At 46.7% G+C, this 17,355-nt stretch overlaps 1 protein-coding gene across 6 annotated transcripts in view; it reads left to right on the plus strand.

The window, feature by feature from the left end:
- Positions 1–17,355, plus strand: part of mcama (melanoma cell adhesion molecule a) — a 53,664-nt gene that overhangs the window by 31,781 nt on the left and 4,528 nt on the right. For all 6 annotated transcript variants that reach the window (XM_063204036.1, XM_063204034.1, XM_063204035.1 and 3 more), the window contains exons 2-13: positions 6,902–7,026; positions 7,994–8,219; positions 8,630–8,694; positions 10,726–10,813; positions 11,057–11,236; positions 11,768–11,895; positions 12,830–12,974; positions 13,317–13,432; positions 14,301–14,442; positions 14,848–14,978; positions 15,364–15,505; positions 16,159–16,191. In XM_063204036.1, coding sequence (XP_063060106.1) covers positions 6,902–7,026; positions 7,994–8,219; positions 8,630–8,694; positions 10,726–10,813; positions 11,057–11,236; positions 11,768–11,895; positions 12,830–12,974; positions 13,317–13,432; positions 14,301–14,442; positions 14,848–14,978; positions 15,364–15,505; positions 16,159–16,191 — 1,521 coding nt within the window. The remainder of the gene's footprint in view (positions 1–6,901; positions 7,027–7,993; positions 8,220–8,629; positions 8,695–10,725; positions 10,814–11,056; positions 11,237–11,767; positions 11,896–12,829; positions 12,975–13,316; positions 13,433–14,300; positions 14,443–14,847; positions 14,979–15,363; positions 15,506–16,158; positions 16,192–17,355) is intronic.

Consider the following 17,355-nt stretch of genomic DNA (forward strand, 5'->3'; position numbering starts at 1 on the left):
CAGGTATGCCGGTCGGTTCTTCTCCTCGCTGGCATTTGCGATAAGAGGGTACGGGCCGCCGTGCCGTGCGATGCAGGCTGGCTGCCCAAAATCTCCTCATGACAAGATATTCCGTGCCAACGCTAATCGGATTAGCGCAGGCGTTTTTTTCGAGCTCGACGAACAGAGCTGTCGGCCAGCTTTGCTATTGTTACGGAGGGATTTTTTTGAAGCCTGCCTGCATGGTGGGGCTAGACCAGATAGATACAAGATGGCGTCAAAGAACAAAAACAATACCACAAGTCAGTCAGTCATACCCAAACTCCCTCCACAGACAAGCTCACGGTCAAGTTCAGTGTTTTCTGAGTCGAGGCGGATACACAGGGCTTTTAAGTGGGGGGTGTGATTGGGGGAGGATGGAGGCCCACACAAAGACACAGCATGGGCCTGTGTAGGCAGGGCAGGGCAGAGGAGGAGAAGCTGCCAGAAGAGAGGATGAGGGTCTCTATATCCCCCTCTTTACCCTTTATCTCTCTCTCTCTCTCTCTCTCTCTCTCTTTCTCTCTCTCTCTCTCTCTCTCTCTCTCTCTCTCTCTCTCTCGCTCTCTCTCTCTCTTCTTCACTCCCTCTCTCTCCCGTTCTCTCCAGCTCCCCCATTCTCATTCTTTCCCTTTGTGTCTTCCTCAGGTGTGAGTGTGAATGGAGGGGGAACAGCTGAATAAGGGCCACAGGGGTTGGGGAGGAGGTTGAGGCTGGGGCTGGGTTTGGTAGCAGGGGCTGGGGAGGAGGCTGAGGCTGAGGGCTGGGTTTGGTAGCAGGGGTTGGGGAGGAGGCTGAGGCTGAGGGCTGGGGCTGGGGCTGGGGTTGAGGCTGGGGCTGGGTTTGGTAGAAGGGGCTGGGGTTGAGGCTGGGGCTGGGTTTGGTAGAAGGGGCTGGGGCTGGATTATGTAGCTGGGGATGGGGTTGAGGCTGCGGAAGAGAGAGGCTGAGGCTGGAGTTGGAGCTGGATCTAGGCTGGCTGGGGGCTAAGGCTGAGGTAGGGGTGGAGATGGGTTTGAGAGGTAGACTGGGGCTTGGGCTGAGAGAAGCAGAGGCTGGGCCCGTGGTGGTCGGGGGGCCTGCATGCTCAGCACAGCACACAGGGGACCAGCTAAAAAGGAAAGGGCTGGGCCAATACGTAGTTGTCGCAGCCAGACCACATTATGAGCTGGGCTGTTGCCTGGTGCCGGTGCTGAGGATATAGACTAAGGAGAGGGAGCGAAACAGAGAGACAGAGCCAGAGAGACAGACAGAATAGAAGGGCTAGAGGAGGAGGAGGAGGAGAAGGGGTGAGGGACAGAGGGAAGAAGGGGTCAGTCAGTGAAAGGCAGGCCGACGGACAATGGAGTGCGAAAGCTGAATAGAGCCAGCGGGATGTGACTGTGAGTTTAATAAGGCCGAGTGTGTGTGTGTGTGTGTGTGTGTGTGTGTGTGTGTGTGTGTGTGTGTGTGTGTGTGTGTGTGTGTGTGTGTGTGTGTGTGCAGGTAATACCTACTTAAGCACCCTCACAAGATGTTTGTCAAAAAATGCTGTCTCTATGTTTTTTTGTTAGAGAAATTCATGACAAACAGTGATAAAATGTCATACAGTGCTAAAATGTTATACTAAATGAGCAGTCCTGACTCCCAAACTTGCAGCAAAAAAAATGTGTGTTAAAAGAGGCCACCTCATCTCCTCCGCTCCGTGTTTCTGTGAACAGCATCCTAATCGAATAGGGGTCTTGGGTTTTTAAAGGTCTTAAAAGGCCAGGCCATTGTACATGTACTATGTGTCATCCTCTCCACTCCACCTCTTCCACCTCCAGTCCACACACACACACACACACACACACACACACACACACACACACACACACACACACACACACACACACACACACACACACACACACACACACACACACACACACACACACACACACACACAAGTCAGCCTTCCGTCCTTCCATCCAGTCATTCAGTCACCGGTGTCTCTTTCTTTCTCTCTCTTATTCAACCTCCGCTGCACTCCGCACGGCAGCCATGGAAATCCCACAGTAACCCCATTTTCTGCGGCACCCCACCAGTCCAAGTCCCCCCCCCACCACCCCCTCCTCTCCATCTCACTTCCCAGATGTTTCCCATTTAGACAGGAGGCCCTTCAGACCTGGGCCCTTTCTCCCCCGACCGCGGAGGAGGCAAGCGGAGAGCAAAGGCAAGAGCAGGCAGGCAGGCAGACAAGCATGGCTGGATTGGCCATATAGCACACAGGGCATTTGCCCGGTGGGCTACTATTGATGATTTTGGCCTGGCCCTCCCCCCTTAATGGTATCAGTCCTCATGTCGCTACGAGATATTAGTCAGATATTAATGAAGCATTTTGGATGTTAGGGTGAAAAGAGCTCATATTACATGGCTAAAATGTTGTCAATTTGTCAATAGACCTAGTTCTGTCAGATCCACTCTAGTCAAAAATGAGACGGGAAACAGAGATATATTTCAGAAGCTTTATTTCTGAATGCATACATAGGGGTATGGCTCTGTTGGGAGGAAGTTCCCCGGCTTTTCCATGAGCTCCATGGAAGCCAATACAGGGAACAGCAGCATCCTCAGGTGGTGTGCCTTCCATTTAGCTGGAAAGGCAAAATACCCCCTAGAACAGAGCAAGCAACAACAACATGACATTGTTTGACAACGATTAGTCTGGTGGAGCAGGGGAGGTGGTGGGAGCAAAACAAGCAGCAAAAAGCAATGACAGGAAAACAAATTCGGTAGTGTAAATAAAGCACGCCATATGTCAGCATCCAATTGCGAGCTGCAGCTGATTAACCAAAGCGCAGCTGATTAGTGGAGAGTTGTATGGGTTGGGTCGGCGTCAGCCAATAGGCAAAAGGGCGCGTTGACTACGTGGTCTGCCAGAAACTAACGCAGATTGCTCGATTTGTCTCCCTCAATGCCTGTTGAAGTCGATCTTGGCTAAAAAAAATGCCCGTCCTGAGTTTTCGTCCCAGTCCAGCCCTGCAGGCAAGCACAAGTCAAGTCACACACACAGGGAACGGGAGACAAGACCAGGCTGGGCTGGAATGGATTGAATTGAATTGGATTGGAATGGACGCCAAAGTAGGACAACATTCCACAAAATATGAATGTGTCCAAGATTTTCCTTCTCTGTCTGGCTCTGTGTGACTCCAATCAAATGGTACTGTATTTCAGAGTTCAGAGAGTTATCTGTCTCGCACGAGATTCCACCACAAAGGGTTATCAGACGGATCATCTTGTGGCAGACAAGGCAGGCAGGCATACGATCATCATCAGGCACAAGTGCTGGTCTTTGTTTGAGCCGTGGTTTTGTGTGTGCGTGTGTGTGTGTGTGTGTGTGTGTGTGTGTGTGTGTGCGTGTGTGTGTGTGTGTGTGTGTGTGTGTGTGTGTGTGTGTGTGTGTGTGTGTGTGTGTGTGTGTGTGTGTGTGTGTGTGTGTGTGTGTGTGTGTGTGTGTGTGTGTGCGCAGACCAATATGTGTGGGCTGTTATCTCGGGCCCTGTTGAATGTCTTTTGAGAAAGAGTAAAATGTGCCCACAGCCTCATGGCTTCCATTTCGGTTCACCGTCTGAAAATCTGGTATGCAGTAGTGCCAGTCAAAGCCTCTTTTTTTGTGTCGGTCCTGCATGACACTGTGAATGCTCATTCATTCTGGAGAATGACGGCAGGGTGAACAGGCTGCTGTAGGCAAGCCAGCCCAAAGAAAACATCCCCATGGGCTGCCAGGGACAGAAGCAAGCAGCAGCAGCAGCAACAGCAATATGTACTGTATACACAGACCCGTTGAAAGGGAGGGACAGTCGGGTCAGTTGTCCTGAGTCAAGGGAGAGAGGAGGCCCAAAATTGTGTCCCCATTACATTTTATGTATTGAGTGGGGGGGGGCCCTTTCAGATGAATTTGTCCCGGGGCCTAGTCAAAGCTGTTGGCGACCCTGCTAAGTGCTAACACACACATACATACAGTGCCCTCCATTATTATTGGCACCCCTGGTTGAGATGTGTTTTTTAGCTTCCAATTATTATTATTTTTCTCTAAATAATATGGGACCTTAATGGAAAAAAAGAGAAAAATCCAACCTTCAATACAAGTGCATTTATTCAGTGGGGAAAAAATCCCACATAAAGAAATAATTATTTGACATCAAATAATGTGTGTCACAATTATTAGCACCCCTGTTGTTAATATTTTGTACAACCCCCTTTTGCCAACAAAACAGCACCTAATCTTCTCCTATAATGTTTCACAAGATGGGAAAAGACAGAAAGAGGGATCTTCAGCCATTCCTCTTTGCAGAATCTCTCTAAATCATCCAGAGACCTGGGTCCTCTCCTCTGTACTCTCCTCTTCAGCTCACCCCACAGGTTCTCAATGGGGGTTGAGGTCTGGGGACTGAGATGGCCATGGGAGGAGCTTGATTTTGTGTCTGGTTAACCATTTCTGTGTAGATTTGGCCATATGTTTAGGGTCATTGTCTTGCTGAAAGACCCAGTGACGACCCATCTTCAGCTTTTTGGCAGAGGGCAACAGATTTTGATTTAAAATGTCCTGGTATTTCAAAGCATTCATGATGCCATGCACCCTAACAAGCTTCCCAGGGCCTTTGGAAGCGAAACAGCCCCACAGCATCACTGACCCACCCCCATACTTCACAGTGGGTATGAGGTGCTTTTCAGCATGCGCATCTTTCGTGGCACGCCAGACCCACTTAGAGTGTTTGTTGCCAAAAAGCTCAATCTTGGTCTCATCTGACCAAAGCACACGGTCCCAGTTGAAGCCCCAATACCGCTGGGCGAACTCCAGACGTTTGCGTTTATGATTGTGGGTGAGGAAAGGTTTTCTCCGTGCATGCCTCCCAAACAGCTTGTTGGCGTGTAGACAGCGCCTGATGGTTGATTTGGAGACTTTGTGACCCCAGGATGCTACCATTTGTTGTAATTCTGTAACAGTGAGCTTTGGAGATATTTTGATTTCTCTTACCATCCTCCTCACTGTGCGTGGTGGCAAAATAAACTTGGGTCCTCGTCCAGGCTTGTTTACCACTGTTCCAGTTGTTTTGAACTTCTTAATTATTCCTCTCACAGTAGATATGGGCAGCTGCAGTTGAGTGGCAATCTTCTTGTAGCCTCTGCCTGACCTGTGAAGGTCGACGCACATCTGCCTCACTTGTATGCTGTGTTCCTTTGTCTTTCCCATGTTTAAGAGTGGATAAGAGAAATGGCCTCGGTGTCACGTCATAGTTATACCCCAGGGAAACAGGAAGTGATGAATTACTAATTAAATGTTCCTACATACTCTGGTAAACGTTGTAAACTACTGTAGAAATGACAGAAATTCTTCAATTATATTTATTTCCTGGGAATTGTTAAGGGTGCCAATAATTGTGGAACAGGTGATTTAATGAAAAATAATTATTTTTTAGTCAGGGATTTTTTTTATTTTCCTACAATTCATTTGAGTTGAAGGCTACATTTTCCTAAAATTTTCAGTGTCACAGTATTCTTCTGCAATAAACACTGAATTTATTTTAAGGCTTTTAACACATCTCAACCAGGGGTGCCAATAATTATGGAGGGCACTGTATACTGGGCCCAACCAAGGCATGCCGTGTCGGGTTGGTGTCTGTCCACCGCGCCTAGATTTTTTGAATGCTGTCGATTCGCACCTGACTTGTTTTGGCAGCCAATTAGTGTCCTTTGCCCTGGGGCCACCTTTAGAAAAAGGCATCCAGCTCATTCCTTTCACACCGGCTGCCTGCAATGCCATCCAGACAGCTGGATGGCGGGAGAGACATCCGTGGGGATGGGTGTGTACAGTGTGTCGTGTGTGTGCATGTGTGTGTGTATGTGCGTGTGTGCGTGTGTGTGTGTGTGTGTGTGTGTGTGTGTGTGTGTGTGTGTGTGTGTGTGTGTGTGTGTGTGTGTGTGTGTCTCCACCAGGGCTGATATGCTCAGAGCAAGAGCTGTCCAGGTGAATCCATGTCACAGTGGTTGAGTTCTTGCAGCCCATCACCACCTTGGCTACATGGTGTAATTATTTCGCTGTTGTGAATGCCTTTCCACCGGTGTGCTTTTGTGACGACGATGGTGTGTTGGTTAAACAGACAGAGAGAGAAAGGGAGAGGGAGGGTATGGCAGGGCTGCTGGGCCACGGCCCAGACAGGGGAGGGGTGCGGATGCGGGCGTGAGACGGGTGCAGGCTTAACACATTCCTTGTATAATTCTCTCTCTCCCTCCCGCTCCCTCTCTCTCTCTCTCCCTCTCTCTCTCTCTCTCTCCCTCCCTCTCTCTCTCTCTCTCTCTCTCTCTCTCTCTCTCTCTCTCTCTCTCTCTCTCTCTCTCTCTCTCTCTCTCTCTCTCTCTCTCTGTCTCTCTCTCTTTCTCTCTCTGTCCTGCCCCTGTGTGAAGCGGTGCCAAACCAGTTGGCCTGTCAACTGCCAGCACTAGGGACAGTCCTGATCCCAAAATATGGGTCACCCTGCTCGGAATGCTGGATATCCTGTACATTCCATTCCATTCAATTCCATGCCGCACATCCCATTCCATACCAGTCCATTCATCCATCAGTCAATCGATCGCAGGAATAGTTTCACACGGACCTATTGGCTTATGCAATCTGCTAAGCACTTGGAGATTTCATGACATGACAAAGCTTTTATTTATAAGACAGGAATTTTCAGATCTAAAAAAAAGTCCTGACACATGTACACATGTACGTCTTCTGAAGGAGCCAGTTGTTTCTGAGCAATTGAAAGTATGTGTCTCTTGATGTGAAAAGTGCACTGATTCAGGCTCAACGAGATCTGATAAGAGTCCATTTTGACATTGATTTTCTAAATCTGTTTCTTGTTTCTGTCTGTGCTTGCAGTGAGAGCCAGAGTAGACATTTCCATGGACGAGACGGTGTCTGTGTACAGTGGAGACCCGGCCAGGCTACACTGCCAGTACTCCTTCTCTGAGGAGCCGCGGATGATGATGGTGCAGTGGTTTGTTGTGAGTATTACTGCACTGTCCCTTGTGTGTTATGAGGAAAAAGACCCTAGAGTAACAAGGTATACTGCACTGCAGATACAGCACATTAGTAACACAACACACAAAGACGTGACAAGAAACACAACAGCTTTATGCCGTGTACAGACCAGGAGCGAACGGAGCGAATGAAGCGACGGAAGTCATTATTTCTCTATGGAGGGCACGCGACCTGCGCTACCAAAGAGAAATTCGCCAGGAGCGATTCGCTCTGACGCTGTTCGACGAAAACCAATCGGAACGTTCATATCTCCGAATGTCCCAGGCTGTCAAGCCAGAGCCGTTATGTGATTAGCTGAATCAAACATGTCAATGCTGCGTCTGCAGCGAATACAGCGAATTCAAGGTGAAACTTCTTCTGCTACCCACGTTACCAGGCAGCGTAGTTCGCTCTTGGTCTGGACACGGCATTTACAGACATTTTTACTCTAGGCATCATTCAATTCAGTGAAACGTTTTCATATAAAAAGGGATTTTATGTAAGGGATAGCGGCAGACAAGGTGACCTGTTTGAAAAATAATGGCGAGGCGAGGAATTTACATGGCAGGCACATGGAACTACAAATTCAAATGTGCAAGTTAGCCATCATAGATTTACGTCTGTCTTCACGGATGTAGCCCTTTAGGGGCCCTAGGCGAAATACATACAAGCATGGGACCCTCAAAAGTCATTACAGTATATAGACAAAATTCTGTGTTTTTGTGCTATTTTAGTGTTCAGTCTCATATATATGTTTGAATCCTTTGCATAAGTGACAAATTAAGATCAAGCCTACCTTTTTGTGTATTTAGAAAAATTGGTGGGAGAATTGGGGCCCCTATGGAGGACAGCTGTGGTCGGGGCCCTAGGCAATTGCCTAGATTTGCCTAATGGAAAGTCCGCCTCTGGTGGTGGTAGCCTCATTATGCCCTCTATTGTGGCCCTGTGCAGAAATACCTTGACGGCAGCCGGCAGAGGATCTCCTACCGCGACCTGACCATGGAGAAGGTGGACGAGGGCACGGACTTCACCGACCGCATCACGGTGGCGGGCAGCAACAACAGCGAGACCCTGACCATCCACAGCGCCAGGCTGGCGGACGAGAGGGAGTTCTTCTGCCAGGTCAACGGCATGGCGGCGGGCAACGGGGAGAGGAAGACCCACATCATGGTGTTCGGTAAGCACCAGGACCCATCCCTTTAAGTAGCATGAATACCCCTATTTGATGGTGTTTGGTAAGCACCAGGACCTATCCCTTTAAGTAGCATGAATACCCCTATTTGATGGTGTTTGGTAAGCTCCAAGACCCCCCTGTTAAAGAAGCGTTCTTTTTAGGTCTTATTCACCTGTTGAACATGAAATTTTGTCTCAAATTGAAATAACATACGTAAGTTATTGTCCATGGAGTGATGATCAAATAGAATTCAAAAGGCCCTTTTACCATATTTACATCCAGTTCATGAACAACTGAACTAATTTTAGATACATCATTGTAAGCCTAACTGAAACCCTTACCTCAAGAAAGAGTGACATTGTCATTGTATGACCATCATTGTACTAAGCATGATCATTATTGTTGTTGTTCAGATCCTCCAGAGGGACCAATAATCGAAGGAGTCCCTTCAGGGATATCTGTGGGCCACCTATCCAAGGTATGACAAGCTAAGATTCTCATACACTGTTCACTGTTCACTGTTATGTTTTTAACTGTGCATAAACAGTCACTTAAAACTGTAAACAGAGCACTAATAATCCCTAATACTGCTTTTATTCAGCACTGCGGGGATAAATTAGTTTGCGCTAATATGCTAATGCAGCCCCTCCCATTTCTAAGCTCCATCGACCAGCACCAACACCCACCCCCACCATCACTATCCCCATCCAATCCACCTCCCCATCCACCCCCCTCCCAACCACATCTATGGTGCACCACCACCACCACCACCACCCAACCCCCATCACCTCCTTCTCCCACTCCCCACCCCGCCCATCAGGCCTTCCCAGACCTCCCACACACTAGGAGCCAGGGGGAGGCATACAAAATAGATGAGCTGAATAATTAAATGGGATAGAAATAGAGTGCCGCACAATGCAGGGTGAGAACAAAAACACACACATGTATATGCAAATGACAATGAGGTGGAAAGATACCTATCGGTATGCTTACCTCGAGTAAGATTAAAAGCGTTAAGAAATCGATTAATAGAAGGTCCTGGTGCATTTTGGACTCAGTGACTCAGTTCTTACGGTTCTACGTAAGAGACAGGTGTGGTGATTTACAGCAAAACCGAAATGCATTAATGGTAACCTCAAGGCCAGGAGGGACCGGAGGTGAAGCGATATAAAAGTCCGCCTGAGGGTTCAAAACATGTGGAGCAAGTTAGCCGGGCCTGTCTGCACCTGCTGTTGTTGTCACTTCAGGTTTGACACACCGTGACTTTATCCAGCCGGCAGTGCAGTGGTGAGATGGAGGACACAGCACAGCAGAAATCAAAAGCGAACCAAATCGCATAGCCTAGAGAGTGTGATGTACACTGTACAGTGCACACACAGAGGGTGCAAATGGTGAAGCCTAGAATTCCATTCTCTGCAGCAACATATGGCGAAACTCATGAAGTGCTACACTACCGTGAACCTGAGGAGAGAGAGGGGGGAAAAAAGTGGGAATTATAGATCTTAGTAGACCCGTGAGACACATAACAGAGACGTTTTCTACAGGGTGGTGGTGGAAAATCAACGTTCTTGTCAGAAAAAATGCAGAGAGATGACTTCAGGACTCCTGAATCCTGGAAATATCATGCACTAATAGTTCACACTGAAGAGAGCAGAACGGATCAGTAAAGAAAATGAAGTCAAGCAAGATGAAAAGCTTAATTATCATGTTGTCGCAGAGGTGATCAGTAAATGCCGATACTAATCAAAATAATAACGTAACATTAGTTCACTTCCATAATAAAGATTAATTCTTGAGAATTGGGTTCTGGGCCACACTTTACTTATCAAAGATAATTACCTGGTGAAAGGCTTCTGTTAACATATCTCTACTTTTTCCTCTGACAAATTGTTACGAGTCTGAATGCAATCCAGTGTCTTCTTTGATAGTTTTCTGCCAAGAAAGTTAGTCAATTTTGTATGCAATTGCAATGAACAGACACGGACAAGAGTAGTAAGGTTTTACACTTTGGCCAAAGGAAGAGGAAGAGAGGAGCGTTTTCAGAGAACGATCACTGTCTCATAGAGAACCGATCCTGACTCTTGATCTTGAGTTTAGCAAAAGCAAGAGTGTCTATTTCATAATTAGCATCATACGTGGGTAGGTGACAGTTTAGAACATAACACTTCCTGTTTTTATTTTTATTTTTCTCCGATCGCAAGATCCTTATTTTCAGTTCAGCATTCTGAAAGATCTTTCTCTGAACTATTGAACATTCTACAGACCTCATGACTTTCACAGTAATGACTTTTACTGATGATGATGATACCAATTTTAAAAGCAAGGATTTATAATTATTCCTACATATTCCCTTGTGTGGTCCGCTAAGGTTAGGCCTAACCAGTCAATGATGAGGGTTAAAATACAAGAAAAAAGTACTTGAACCTGTGGGTGGCATTACACAACAGCTACAGTAACAGCAACCAAGTGACTTTTTTAACAAATACTTGTGACTTTCTGCTTTGATTAGGTGGCATCTTGCGAGGCCAGGAAAGGATACCCCAAACCAAACATCACGTGGTACCGCGACGAAACCCCCCTTATCCCGACAAACGGAGGTAAACTACATAAATCTTTCTGTCATGGCTGATGACATTTCAGGATTTGCAGTGTTGTATGATTTGTTAATATTGTAATAGAATAGATACAGACTGTTAACACCTTTGTTACTTTTGCTGGCAGTGTTTCAAACTGATATTTTTGGGGGGAATGGGGGGTGGGGGTGGGCTAGGCTACTGTCTGTATGGAGTGATATGAAGCAGTATGTCCAATTATAACGAATGCCTTATGACCTCTGCTAGAAATCAATGTGGTGACCCTGGTGACCCGCGAGGCCAGCGGTTACTACACGGTGCAGAGTGACCTTCAGTACAAGGTCAGCAAGGAGGACAAGGACACGCTCTTCTCCTGCAAGGTCAGCTACTTCGTGCCTGGAGGAGTGCGGACCGCGCCATCGCCAGCCGTCAACATCACTGTGCACTGTGAGCATATGATTTATCTCTCTTTGACACAGTAAAAAGTGCAGTGTTAATTACACTAAGGAATTAATTAAGCAGGGAGTAGTCTGGGACCAAAGTCATTCTAGAAAGTGTTAAATCGACTCTCTAAGTGTTGAATTAACACAGAATTTTTGCTGAGTACTATTCCGTTCCACAGATTTAGTTGCATTACCGCACAGCAGTCATAACCATGATTAACTGAACTTAATAGGTCCATAGCATAATGGCTGATATATAGACTGAGAAAATGATTATTTTAATGGACTATAATGTTGTTTGGCAGCTACATGAACAAACATGTATTTAACCGCCGCAAACACATCCGAGTGTAGTAGTAGTGGCGACTGCTATGGGTTGCCCTCTGGCAGCCATGACACATGGTGTAAATTCTTCGCATTGTCAGTGCTGACTAAATGGATATACTGTACTGACGCCGTGCTCCCTGGCTACAAGCAGCTGAATAGGAAGCAATTTATGGGCCTGTCCCGTCTTTTTTTGTTCTGTGTCACATAGATCCCACGACGACCATCGAGCTGTGGAGAGAAGTGCCTAAAGGCCTGGTCAAAGAGGGGGACACTGTGGAGCTCCGTTGCCAGGGAGACGGCAACCCCCCACCACCCTTCACTTTCAACCGAGAACAAGTGAGAATGGGACCCCCCCTTTCCTTTTGGTTGTCCCCAGCAGCAGAAGACTAGAATGGGCCATAAAGCTATGAGAATAGTCAAGGCTGACTCGCCGACATACGGGAGGCGAGAATGCTTTTCTGTCGCGCGGTTGGATCCATAACTCTGACTGAGCTTGGCCAACAGAGGGGAGCTTGACCCGATTTATGGGGAGGCTATTTTTCAGCGTTACTTTGATGCTCTCCAATGTTGGACTGACCCCGTCTCTTTAGTCATGTCAAGACACTTGCAGCGTTTGATTTTAATAATTGATTTCAAGCCGATTTTAGTTCTTTTAAGATATCCTCAAGACCAGTTGAAGGCAAGTTGAAGTGCTCCCTATCTACTGTCTAAAATTGGTGTAGTAAGCCCCTCATCACCATATTCATTGTTCCAGTTGTAAGGGGGTGTTTGTCAATTAGCCAAGGGTTTGTGCACCCATTCAACTTAACCATGGAACTAGTTGGCAAACACATCATGTGTACTTAGTGACTCTCGGTATGTAGCCTCAGCATACCCAGTCCTCATGGGCTGCTTTGAATGACATAACTAGCACACTAACAAACTGGCCTCCTGGGCTACTGAAAACATACCGTAACGAACCGCCACTCCTTAGGGTTTTGAACCCTTATTTACGACAGCACAGAGAAGAGGGGGAAAGGAAGTGAGAGGCAGAGAGAGATGGGGTAGGGTCGAGATATGACCCAGGCCAGATTCGAACCTGTGTCCTCATGGACATTTGCCCTTACATAGGACAGTATGCAGTAACCATAGCACCCCCCCCCCCCATAACCAGTGTTGTGGAGTAACACATTACAAAAGAATGAATGAATAATTGTAATGCATTTGCACAGTACACCATACCAACCCCCCCCATAACTGACAAATTTCCCCACCCTTCCTGTTACTGTAGCAACCCGAGGTCGAGCTGGAGTCGTCGAACGCTGAGCTGGTCCTGCGTGAGGTGACGAGGAGGGACAGCGGCGTGTACCAGTGCCGCACGCTAGACCTGGACACAGAGGAGGACGTGGTGGGCAACATGCGCCTCACTGTGCACTGTGAGTTTCAACCTCTTCATATGTATTCAAGTAATGTTTGGCTTTTACCAAGGCCATGTGGCTTCATAACATGCCAAAGGTGTTAAAATATTGCTTATGTAAGTCATGTACGATTTTGGGTAAGCTAGTAAGCCTTTCTGTATATTGTGTGTCTGTGTGCATGGGTATGTGTGTGTGTGTGTGTGTGCGCGTCTGTGTGTGTATTTGGTATACCATTAGCAGTAATATATTTTAGAAGATTGACAGAGAAGGTGGTTGAACCGTCTTGACAGCCCCTGTTCATTTTCACCCCTCCACCTCTCCCTCCACCTCCACCTCTCCCCCTCCACAATCAATGTATAGATCTGGACCCGGCGGTGGTGGTGCCGAAAGACACAGAGGTCATGTCCAAAGGCGAGAGTCTGACAGCGACCTGCAACGCTCTGTCATCCCTCAACACCTCCACGGTCTGGCTTAAGGTATGAATGGCAGTGATTCTTCATCAGGAGGAACCCTGCGCTGTGTAAGGCAGAGTGAAACATCATGTCTTACCATTATGGATACTTCAATAGCGCTCTTTCTCTCTCTCTCTCTCTCTCTCTCTCTCTCTCTCTCTCTCTCTCTCTCTCTCTCTCTTTTTAAAATATATTTTTAGGAGCATTTTTGCTTGTATTTTGATAGGACAGTATGAGTGACAACAGGAAGTGAGTGGGAGAGAGAGATGGGGGAAGGATCGACAAATGACCCGCCGGGCCGCAGTCAAACCCGGGTCGCCGGCATAGTAACCCAGTGCCCTTTCTCTATTTTTAAAGTGTTTTTGGGCTTTTAAAAAAAATGTTTTTGGGGATTTTTATTATTTTTCAGACAGGACAGTGGGAGATGACAGGAAACGAGATGGGAGAGAGATCAGGGCCAGGAATCGAACCCAGGTTGCCCATGTAGCAGTCCAGTGCCCAGCCGTTAGAGACACGGCTGGGCCAGTATTTTGGGGCTTTTGCCTTTACAATGATAAGATAGCTAAATAGGTGGACGTGGCTGGGAGAGAGAGAGACGGGGTAGGATTGGAGAATGACCTCGAGCCAGAATCGAACCCGGGGTGCTGGCATAACAGTCTTAGCCGTTTAAGCCACAGCCCTTTCTCTCTTAACTACGATTCAGAGCTGCATGCTGTAATCCTTTTGTGCCTCTGTGGTTTTCAATAATCTATAAGGCTGTTTTGATGTCCAAGGAGGGAAATTCTTTGATGTTGTTATGAAATGGTGTGAAATGGTTTGCTGATCGTTGGGAATGTCTGAGTACCAAATCCTTGCCAGAAGGATTTGTTGACCATTGTGAATGTGTTTCCAGGATGACATAGAGATTGGCCGTGGACACACTTTGTACCTGGATGACGCGACCTTTGACACGGCGGGAGAGTACTTCTGTAAGGTGTCCGTGCCCTCGGTACCAGGACTTCAGACCACGGGCTCTGTGCACATCGTTGTTCAAGGTGAGTGTGTGCAGCTATGAACCTCCATGATATAGGAGATAATATGAATTAAGAGCTGATGTAATGAAGAGATAATTCCCAAACATTAAGAGCTGACTTCTAAAAAAGCCCTGGATAACGGTTTGAACTCTATAATTAAACTATGATTGCTGTTTTGTTTTTCTTTCCTTTATTTCTTTAAAGAAAAAAATCTATTGTGTTTTTTGTGTGGCCAAGTAATCACTCCAGATGATTAAAATAAATAAAATGTTGATTTTCAACTGTGCTAAAGGATAAAGACCCTAGGAAATATTCTCATTCAAAGAGCTGAAACATTTTATTCTCATCCCATCTTGAAATACGCACGATCAGTATGACATCGGCAGCAGCCTACAGTAAATCTATGGATGCCCTTGCTCCTGACAGGTGCCCCTGAGATGAAGGACGGTGTGACTGATGTGGACATGGAAGAGAGATCAGGGAAATGGGTTAACCTGACCTGTGAAGCACGCGGATACCCACGGCCCATCATTGGCTGGAGTATTGATGGTACCCAGGTACGTACGTCCTAGCCATGGTTCTATTTGTTGAAAAAACAAAAGGTGGGCTACTCCTCAGATTTTAAACAATCTCAGTGTAATTACATTAACCCGAGAATAAAATTAGGTAGAATAAATGGAGATATAAAAGCCAAAATGGGGGAAATCCCATCCATCCTTCCCTACAAATCACACCCTGCTCTTTGCAATACAAGCACTTGGAGTCTGCTTTGTGCATTACTGAACTGTGCCTGAACGTACAGTAAGATAAACACACTCTGGAGCACTTAACATAGAAACAACTAAAATATGTAACATAAACGAAACAGATTGCTGTGGGCATGGACTTTTATGGATGTGTGTTTTTTTTGGTCGGTTTGTTTTGGAATTGGTCTATATGTAGAACTGGCGGGAGGTGGTGAACAGAGTGACGGAGGACACGGTGCAGAGCGTGGTGACCGTGAAGGTTTCCTCAGACACCACGGCCGCCTGCAATGCCACAAACGACATGGGCGTGGAGACCAAGATGCACAGCATCAAATCCAGTAAGCCATAATACCTTACCACTTTGAATTGGGAAAAAAAGAGAATAGAAAATAAACGTGTGTGCACGCACACACACTCACACACACTCACACAAACACACGCACACACACAAAGAAAGAAAGAAAGAAACCAAAACCCAGACTAAAAATACAGTAGTACAGTATACTATGTGCCCTCCTGGTGAAACAGTGCCCCATGGCATCGTGGTCCGCCATGCCTCCCCCCCGCTGGCCTGTCAAGGGGGGTGTAAACCCAGCTGGGACTGGTTTTCCAATTATGCTGAGAGTGACAGCCACGTACGAGTCTGACCTCTTGGTGAGAGGCAGACAGGGCTGGCTTTTGTCTTGGAGCTGTCTAGTTTAGTAGTACTTTTATATTATACGCTATTATGTTTGAAATGTCCGAAAAGGCAGCCCCTGTATGTATGTACTGTAACTGCTAAGCTTAGCAAAAATGTCTGTGTTTTGGTTTCAGTCAATGGCGCAATTTTCTACTGATATTTGAGGCTTTCCTGAAACGTTTACCCAATTCACTGGGTTGCTGGTCCTAAAATCACAGACAATTTACGCTTTTGTATACTTGTCGTGAAACACCGGAATCGTTTCTGTGTCACGCTGTAATTAAACCTCTTACTGTATTTTTCTTTTTGCAGTCTCAATGGTGACTCCACCGGCCAAATTCCAAGGTAAGCATGAAGATCATTACAGACATTACCGGGAAGTAAAGAGAGCTCAAAAGAGGACACTGGTGAACATTATGAAACAGAGACAGAGCATTCAAAACAGCGTTTGTTTTTGTTGTTATTGTTTTGATATTTCGTTTTGGGGTTGTCCGACCAAAAAAATGTAACTTATTCTCTGTAAGCAAAAAAAAATGGCAACCAAATAATGACTGATCAGTTGACAGGGATACATAATTCATGAGTTCCCTATGCTGAAGCCTCTCCAGCCACAGCAAACAGCAAGCACCAAGCAGCGCGCGCTGCAGTAGGACTGCATCTCACAGCCCCTGGGCGTATTTAAAATTCTGTGTGAAGAAAAAGTCAACCCGAGAAAAAAAAGGAAGAAAAAGAAAAAGACAAGCCAGACACTGCGTGGAGGAGGGAAAAAAAAATAGACGTGGATCCAAGACCAAATGTTTTTCCAAGAAGGACTATATAATTAGGGATTGTTGAATATTTTTCAAGAGACTCTCTGCTGCAGCATGGAGAGTTGCTATTATGAAAAGTAGTTGTGGGCTCCCGCTGTTTCATTGACCGCCGAGGCCTTGTAAATTCATTCCTAGACGATTGTTTTCTGTCTCCGCTTGCATTTATATATAGGCCTTAAACAATGCTAATGCGCAATGGAAGGCCCTAATTTTTCCCCATGAGGATGACACACAGTCAAACCGAGGCTTGTGCCACATACCCCCCTATGGCTGGTCTTATTTGTAGGCCCGCCGACAAGGGGGGCACAGACGGGTACGTTCTCCCAGGCCCAGGGAAAGAGAGGGCCCAGAATTGAGTCCTCATTACATTGTACTTTCTGTATTGAGAGAGGGGGGCCCTTTCATTTTTTTTTGTCCTGGGACCAGCCAAGGCTGTCAGTGGTCCTCCTGATTAGAACGCGGGAACACAAGTCTGTGGTTTGCTGGTCTCACAGCTTCTGGTAAGTGGGCTAAATAGGCTGATTAACATGCTGACTGCGAGAGTGTGATTCACTCTTGTGTGGTGAGACGCGCAGGTCACTCACTCACCCGGCAAATCAGCTTGTAAAGAGTGAAATCACAGCCCACCGCACTCAATCAGTTAACACGGCGACGTGACACAAATTATGAGTATCAGGCTGGTTACACAATGCACTCATTA

This window comes from Engraulis encrasicolus, chromosome 7 (genome assembly GCF_034702125.1).
Source record: "Engraulis encrasicolus isolate BLACKSEA-1 chromosome 7, IST_EnEncr_1.0, whole genome shotgun sequence".
NCBI lineage: Eukaryota > Metazoa > Chordata > Actinopteri > Clupeiformes > Engraulidae > Engraulis > Engraulis encrasicolus.